The sequence below is a fragment of the Triticum dicoccoides genome, chromosome 3B (genome assembly GCF_002162155.2).
Source record: "Triticum dicoccoides isolate Atlit2015 ecotype Zavitan chromosome 3B, WEW_v2.0, whole genome shotgun sequence".
NCBI lineage: Eukaryota > Viridiplantae > Streptophyta > Magnoliopsida > Poales > Poaceae > Triticum > Triticum dicoccoides.
This window is the reverse complement of record NC_041385.1, coordinates 35,707,309-35,716,380: the sequence shown is the minus strand read 5'-3', so window position 1 is coordinate 35,716,380 and position 9,072 is coordinate 35,707,309. Positions and strand designations below refer to the sequence as shown.

Genomic DNA, 9,072 nt, shown 5'->3' with positions numbered 1-9,072 from the left:
CTCTACCTCGCTCTCCCTCTCCCCCTCTCTCTCTCATAAGCTAAAAACATTGAAGTTAAGGCCTCTCTCCGTGGCGCCTGCTCATCCGTCATTGGGCGGTTTCCATGGCGCCTGCTTCTGTTGGCATCTGTTGTCGGGCGGCTTGCCGCAGGATCCATTGGGGGGGACGCCAGCCGTTCGATCTACCCACACGGCTCCCACCCTGGCGACCTCGCTGGCATAAGTGCAGCAATAGACTGGAGGATCCAATAAGTGCGGATAGAATATGACGCCCAAGTTTTCCTCTAAGCTGTAGGAAGTATGATCTTGGGCCAATGATATGTTTTTTCAAGAGATGAAGTTTGTCTTCGTGTTTTACAACTTTCCATTGTCTTTCTTTCCTAGAAGTTGTAATAAGGTGGTTGACGCTGTCATAATGTATGTGGCAAAGCTGGAGCAAATCTGTTGACGCTGCCTAAACACCTTTGAAGATCGGACTTGACGAAGCTAAGACACTGGGTAGGTGACACAAGTTGGTTTGCCAAATATCAAACACAATTTTTTTGGCTCCCGTAGCAACGCACGGGCAGACGCCTAGTTAAGAGATAAAAACAGAAACATTATATGCAAAAATCCCATCTAGTAGGAAGCTGGCCTCAACTATCCTGTTTTTAGAGACATCTGTTCAGTAAATACCATGGCTTCTAAACTAATTTCATGAACAACAGAACGAGTATAGTGAGAAAGGCATGAGTCATAAACTGGTTGATGAAACAGAACAAATTTCCTCGCAAATAACTAGTACCGATGAAACTAACCAAAGGTTTTTCTCCAAAGGTAATTCTGGAATGAAACTCTATGAATAATGAGTATACCGATGAAACTAGCCAATTAAATTTACATATGGTTCTGCCAACCTAGAAATCCTCTTCGACATTTCCAAAAAATGACGCACCATCACAATATCTTAACCTCACTTTATTCCAACTGTAAAAATCTGTAGGTTTAAATGAAAAATTAATCATCGGATGATGTAGTGTGGTGCGTCTATGATATCACTACACTAATGGAAAGGTTGATCCAGCTTCACAAAAGATTTCTCAAAGCCAACCAGAACATCAAAGTATTACAGTGTGCGCTATGCCCACTCTAGTAAAAAAAGGTCCGAAAGTTACCTGGGAGTAAATCATTGAGAAAACTTTATACGGTGACCATGGATCAATCAAAAACAAGGATGCGGGTAAATAACCTGTTTAGTAGACTGGCCATTTTATATATGGAACTACAGAACATCAGAAAAGTCGTCGTTCATCTATACACCACACTACAGAACATCGGAGCGAGTGAGCGAATGCATTCATGACATAAGTAACCCATCTGCTACACAGGAGTAACTCTAGTTCTCTGTATAACATGAAGATCTCATTGAATATTGGTTTCCGTATGATATTCTCCCGACTATAGAATTTAAACTAAAGCCAACCACATCAAACGATTTATTACTAAAACTTATACTGTTAGAAAAAAAAGAAATTAGAAAGAAAATAATTTTTGTACATCTGATATAATGCAACTGTAGCACTAGTTCTCTATAACCGTAAGAAAGATATTAGTACCACACCAAAAAAAATCAACTACAGCCAAAATATTCAAATCGGTCGTTCGGAGGGCCAGAATAACGCAGCTGTGAAGAAAGAAAAAACGCAGGAGGGACATGCTTGTGTAGCCGTCAAATATTCAAATCAGTCGTGTCGCATGGTGTTCATGTCTTTTTTTTGTCTTAGGTGCGTGCTGTCCAACATCCAAGTACGAATCCGTCTAGGAAGCTAGCTTATCAAATAACTAGTCCTCCGACGGATTAGAAAGGCCGGCCACAGCTCCATGGTGGCACCAAGCTTCTTCCTTTTCCACAACATAAATTCTAAGTTGGATCATAATTAAGTCTGTATATCTCTGCGAAGGCACTCTTCTACCAAAATAAAGACCACAATGTCTTCAGAATGCTGATTTGTTCATAAGTGTGACTATTTCCGGGACACTCATTTCTATAAACAGAAGGCTTTAATAGAAATAGTTATTAATGTCTTGTCATCAACTACTGGAATAATGGTCCTTTTATTCCAACTGTAAAAATCTGTAGGTTTAAATGAATTTTTTATCAGAGTATGATGTAGTGTCGTGCATCTATGATATCACTACACAGAGTGTATCAGAAGATTGCTCCAACTTCAGAAAAGATTTCTCAAATCCAACCAGAACATCAAAGTATTACAGTAGGCACAATGCCCACTCCAGTCAAAAAAAGATCCGGAAGCTACTTTGGAGTATCGTTGACAAAACTTTATGCGGTGATCATGGATCAATCAAAAACAAGGATGCGGGTAAGATAACCTATTTAGTACACTGCTCATTTTATGTACCGAACTAAAAAACATCAGAACAAGTCATCGCTCATTTCGACACCGCACTACAGAACATCGGAGCAAGTGAGCGAATGTATCCGTTCACACAAATCAAGGGCATGTGCTTGGTGATCTGTTCATGACATTAGTGACCCATTTGGTGCACAAGGAGTAACTCTAGTCATCTATATAACAAGATAGTCTCTATAAGTGTAGAATTTAAACTAAAGCCAGCCACATCACAAAAATTTAGTACTAAAACTTACAGTGTTAGGAACAAAGAAATTAGAAAGGTACTATATTATACGTAAATACAATGTAACTATAGCACTAGTGCTCTACCCCGGAGATCTCTATAACGGTAAGGAACACATGAGCAGCACACCAAAAATCAACTACTACCAAATATGTCCTAAAAAATATAGTCAAAATCAGTCGATCACAAACTTCACCCACGGAATAATTTCAAACTCATTCAACCACTCGAGTTAGCAGTGAAATAGCAAGAAACTTCATATTGGGAGCACGTTTTTCGTGAATTTTTTCGTGAAAAAACCAAATTGGGAGCACGTTTTTTTTCATTTTCGAAGAGGCACGATTGTGCCTCTCGTGGAAGCAAATTCGTGCCTTCATGAGTAGTAAATCCACGCCTCTCACAAAAGGAAGAAAACATGCTTTTTCTTTTCGAGAGGCACGACTATGTCTCCGGTGGGAAAAAAATTGAAAAAGCGTTTTTCGCGCAAAAAAATCTTTTTGGTCCAAAACCTAAGAAAAACAGGTTGAATACCCGAAGGGATGAAAACACCGAAAAAATAATCTAAATGCAGAAAGCGCGTACAAAAAGAATACGGAGGGAGCATCCATAGCGCGATACGTGGCGGCGACTGAGAGCACGCCAAGTCCTCCCAAAGTGACCATTGCGGGTGCTCCCGAAGGAGTACTCGTTGATTAGTTGCTCTCGATAGACCAGGTGTACTGTATGGCCAATCCTATTCCATGTGCAGGTCACTAACCAAAAACCTGGCACGCCTGAATCCTATTTGGTGTCCGTTGCAACACTAAAGTGTGTTCACACGAATTGGCCCACACCCCCTCACTACTAGACTCGGCCCAATTTTTGTTTTCTCGTTTGCTCTCAACCCACAGGCGACGCCACAAGCCCCTAGTGTAGTCCGGTTTTGGGAAGCTCACAGTCTAGTTGTGAGAAGCTCCCAGTTGGTTTTCATTTGGTTTTCCTACCAGTTTTTCCTTTCTTTTTTCTATTCATTTCTTTTACTTTTTCTATTTTTCATATATATTTTTTACTTTTATTTAAATTTTCATGATTTTTTTCTAAAAAACTGCAAAAAATGATCAAATCCTTGAACGTGCGAACTTTTATTTGAACTCCCAAAATTTTTATAAAACTTGTGCACTTTTTCAAAATCATGATATTTTCAAATTTATGAACTTTTTGCAACTTTTGTGAACTTCTTTCAGTTTTGCATTTTCCAGATTATGTTTTTCAAAATTCAATGGTGAAATTGGTTAACAGTAAACTGTTTAGTGGTTAGCGTCAACTAGAAGTTTTCCAATGTGTCTCCCACCAAGTGAGATAGTTTTTTTTGCGAGCGAGACAATTTCATGTGAGAGAGCGACTAGGACGCTGATGATCTGCGACTCATCAAGCCGTGCGCCCGAGCGCCATTTACAAAAATGTGTGCGAAAGGCACTGTACATGACATCTCCTTAGCGCGTACCCCCCTACCCCTGCTCCAACAACGAACACATTTTGGACCTCTCTAGACCAGAATTTTCCAGTCGGTTTTTTCTGCTCTTTTTTTAAATTTCCATTCTTTTATCATTTCCCTTTTTTCTTTTCATTCTTCTTGTTAGTGTTCTCTTTTCTTTTTTCTTTGCTTTTTGCATTTTTATTTTTATTTATTCTTTTATTTTATTTTCTCAACATCTTTTCAAATTTGTGAACATATTTTCTGAATGTATTAACATTTTTCGAGTTTATAATCATTATTTTATGAACTTATAAAAAAATTCAAATTCATGAATTTTTAATCATGTACATCTCTAAAATTCGTAAATATCTTGTTTTTAAATTGTGATTTTTTAAAACTCATGAACGGTGTTTAGAATTGGTGAGCATATTTCTATCAGATATTTTTTTGAAATTAGGTATTTTTTTAATTCATGAACATTTTTAGAAATTAATGAACATTTTTTGAATCAATTAACATGTTTTGAATCGATGAACTTTTTGTAGTTTTTGAATCCACACTCTTTTGTTTAAATCCAGCATCATTTTTTTAATACGAAAACATTTTTTTGAACTCACGTTTTTTCTTCTCAGATTCATGAAAATTCTAGAAACCCTCTTCTTTGAAGTAGCTCATTCACGTCGAGCTATCTTGTCAACGAAAGTGAAAGAACCAAATGTGAAGCTCTTGCCTAGCGCAAAGCTTCCAGGCGTGATGGAAGATCCGACCTAGACTCGGTATGCGGCCGATGCAACACCTAACCGGCATGCCAACTACCGGTGAGGAAATTTTTAGTGCCCTCGTTAGGTTGGAGAGCATAGCCAGAAGTACCTGAGGGGAGTTCGCACAGGGTTTTTACCCAGGTTCAGACCCTCGTTGTCAAGGTAATACCATACTCCTCGTGCGAGGGGTTACAAGTGGAGGATGATGATTACTACCATGGTCTGCCCCTACCCTCACATTATAAGGGGGACGAGGGCTAGGATTTACATCGATCCTAACCAACCTATTTGCGAGGGCTTCTTATCTTGCACGCCAACTTCACACTTCATCTTCAAACCACCCCCCTAGTTCGCGTGCTGTAATCGAGTTGCTGCTAGGTGTCTGGGCCTTGAGGTGGCCCAGTGTCATTTTCCGGCGATGGGCCACCGCCGGTAATACTGTACCGTCATATTTGCATGACGTTACAACGAATATATGATGGCATGATATAGAGTCATGCCATTAAGCGTTTAATCTTGTAAGTTGATAGCCTGCTGGTTTAGCGTGGAAAGGCCGCGCATCGAGTGCCTATCAATTTGGCGTATGGGTTACATTTTCGATGCACCTATTGTGTGGGTGTGTTTTTCTCATGTCTTGGCGTGGGTGTGTTATTCGCGTATACGTAAAAGGCACGTGTGTGACCTTAAAAATAGTGGGCGGTCTAGTTTGGACTAGGTGCGGGGAAATTTTGTATTTGACCGCTGGCTCCTCCTTTCCCCCCGAACCACCTCATCCCCTTCCATCCCGTTACTTTGCAAATCCACCACAACTGTAGTAGTCTAGTATACCCACCTTACTAGCATGTTCCACCGGTCAAGCCTTCAGTGACCGCCGTCCCAAACAACCCCTTGCAGTCTCATCTCTCGCCTCCTTCCATCAAACCAACCTGACCCCAACCAAAACGCCAATCCAAGCCCAATCTATAAACCCCAGTCGAAGAGTGGAAGGGTGGAGAGTGGAGACACCGCACCAATAGTTAGATATATTGAAACCACAAGGTACTCATCTTAGTCTATAATGTAAGTATTATATGAATCAGTTTCAGAGGTTGTAGATCAGTTCTATATGACATATCCGGTCTATGAAGTTTAGCTAATAGGACCATAGGAACAAGCTTTATATCCTTTAAAATAGTTCACTTCATTATATTAGGACCAACCTCAGTCACCTGCATCGAGTTAATCCTTCGCATATTCCTTTTTTATGTAGCATGGGTGTACCACAATGTAGTGCACTTACATAATTGTGGCACGGTCAACATTGAATCTCGCACAACTAGTGTGGAGCTTGTGTACACACGAAGCCATGCCTTATTTTTTCCTAAGGATCCAATTCTTTGTGAACTGGTTGATAGGGTTAGAGTAGAGCTTAGTGTGGAAGAAAAATCTGTAATAAGGTATAAGTATGACACTGGCACAGGCCCTCGATCGTTCTGCACGATGATCCCCTCGATCGTTCTGCACGCCGGCACAAGTTAAAAACTTAATGTACGTGCGCAGATACAATATACAACAACCCATATACAGACCATGAATGGAAATAGAGAGATAAACATATGACGTTACAATAAACAGATACATGCAAGATCAAACAACAACTGCAAAGCACATGGATACTTGCGCCCATCTGGACTTCGAGATCAGAACTTGATGATGAAGTCGTAGATATGGTCGCTGACCTCCTGGGCCCTCTCCTGCTGGATAAAGTGGCCAGCGCCGGGGATGACGACCACCTCATCTAGGAGCGGAACATCCTCCTTAAACCCACCACCATGGATGTAATCCTGGATCCCCTCAAAGTTGTACGTGATGTCACCGTCTCCCACAATGTACTTGGTCGGCACCTGCACTTTGGCATCTGCCCATGGTGCCGCCAGCTCGCAGTTCTTGTCAAAGTTGCGGTAGTAGTTGATGGCACCAGTGAAGCCAGTCTTTTCGAAGGAGGTGACAAAGTAGTCAATGTCATCCTCAGTGAGCCAAGGCGGAAGCGGTGATGTCGGGTACTTGTTGTCGTCCATCTCCTCATCACAGAACACGCCGTGGCTAAAGCAGTGGCACAACATTTGCCTCATCAGGCGCTTGGCGTGCGCCGGCGCGAACTGCTTCTCCGCGACACCTGGCTCCTGTACGTGGACCATACGCATATATACATTTTTTAATGATTTTGTAGCAATAGTTATTCGTGTGCATCTGATAATACAGAGACCAGCTGAAAGTTCCGGACAAATGTGTGCTGGTGGCTTGCCTGGAAGCGGCACTTGTAGTAGTTGGGGCCGTATGCGCGGTTGAAGTACTCTATGGGATTCACGAAGTCGGGACCGTTGCGGATCATGATATGGCGCATGAAGGCGACACTGGTGTTGACGAGTGCCGTCACACGCTCCGGACGGAAGAGGCACAGGTACCACGCGATGAGGGCGCCCCAGTCGTGCCCCACCACAAACACCTTCATTTCAACCATGGTGCGTACAGTATGAGGTCAAAATCACATCGGTCAGAACATTCATGTATGCAGGAGATGGCTTATGAATTATATTGCACAACAAATCTCCACCGCTATTAACAAAAAAAAGAGTGAATTCCACTTTTTACCCCATATTTATACATTTGTGACACTAATTACCCCTTCGAGTGAAAATTCGTCTAGAATACCCCTTTTGAAATCTTTGGACCCTTGTTTTTTGATGCGTGTCCATCAGGTAAGGTGTGAGGTAACGCCCTGTATCCAAAAACATGTGGACGGCCACAAGGAGTGGAACAGATAGACAAGAGAAGCTTGGACAAGATCGCCAATGATGCCCTCCGATCCTTACAGTTTTTTTTACAAATCAATGACGCAACATGCCGATCCTCTCGACCATAAACAGACAAAATGTAAAACTGGGGTAAAACCGTGTTAAAAGTCTCCAAAATCTGACATTTCGATAAAAGTTCCGCTAAATAGGGTAATATGTGTCACAAATGTACAACTACAAGGTAAAAAATGGAATTCACTCACAAAAAAACAAGAAAAAAAATTGGTTTTTGCCCAACGAGAAAACAGAAGGCTTATGAATTTTCTCCGAAAAGTCAGAAGAGTAGTACAGTTACTAAAACACTGCATAATATATTACACATAGACAGAATATCACCTTCCATGTGTGCGCGCATAAAAAACATATCTGTTTCCTTCACGTGTCCTCATTCAGGCATTTGCATTATTAAAATTTTGTCTTGTTTGATTATAAAACATAGTAGCTAGGTGAAAAAGGCATCTTTTAGTTAAGTATCGAGATGATAAGAGAAGGCTTGTGCGCAAAATTCTATATAGCTGCAACGTATTTATCTCAACATGCAACGATACCACCTTAACATGCAATCATCCATGAGAAAAAAATCCCCCTCAAAATGCAATTATCCATGAAAAAAGCTTAAATACTTGCTACTTATATTCAACAATTATTTATAACTATACATTAATCATAACTATTTTGTAAGCCATCTGTGACGTGCAACTTTTTTTAGACTTCGCTTGTCATAACTATTCACAACATAAAAAAATGGTGGTGGTCATTTTGTTTGTTACATGTACATTTTATTTTTGTTACTTTGCCACGATTCCACACAGAATGCATTTTCAAATTCTAAGGCTTAAACAAAATATTTTCTTACTCTCTCCAACACTGAACAAGATCATTCTATGAGATGCCGTAATGTATTTCCGATCATAATCATTGTTAGCATCTGATTTGCAGACGTGCTATCGGCCTGTGTGTGGTGGGGATGTGTTGTTTGTGTGTGCTCATGTGTCTTCTCTAGATAATCGAAAAACAGACTATATTATTTGGTTACAAGGTAAGCTTAATTGTACCTTTGCAAGCCCTAAGGTGTCAAGGAGCGCAACAAGGTCACCAACGATGTGAAAGGCGGTGTAAGAAGCCACATCCGGTGGTGCAGTGGTGCCACCATAGCCACGGAGGTCAGGTGCGATGCAGCGGTAACCACGATCCCCCAAGTGGTCCATCTGATGGCGCCACGAGTACCACAGCTCTGGGAAGCCGTGCAGGAACAACACCGCCCCCTTGGCGTCCACCTCGGGGCCGGCTTCCGCCACGTGCATCGATATGCCGTTCGCCTCCACAGTCCGGTGTCTGATCACCACACCCTCCATGGTCAGCCAAACTCTCTCTCTCTCTCTCT

General features: G+C 41.4%; 1 protein-coding gene across 1 annotated transcript; it reads right to left on the bottom strand.

Annotated features, from left to right (window-relative positions):
• Positions 1–6,208: 6,208 nt before the first annotated feature.
• On the bottom strand, positions 6,209–9,043 carry LOC119280667 (epoxide hydrolase A-like). The gene is made up of 3 exons (XM_037561456.1): positions 8,744–9,043; positions 7,139–7,339; positions 6,209–7,016 (listed from the first exon to the last, which is right to left on the bottom strand). Exons 1-3 carry the CDS (start codon positions 9,041–9,043, stop codon positions 6,534–6,536), a joined length of 984 nt encoding a protein of 327 aa, XP_037417353.1. The 3' UTR covers positions 6,209–6,533.
• Between the last annotated feature and the right edge of the window lie 29 nt (positions 9,044–9,072).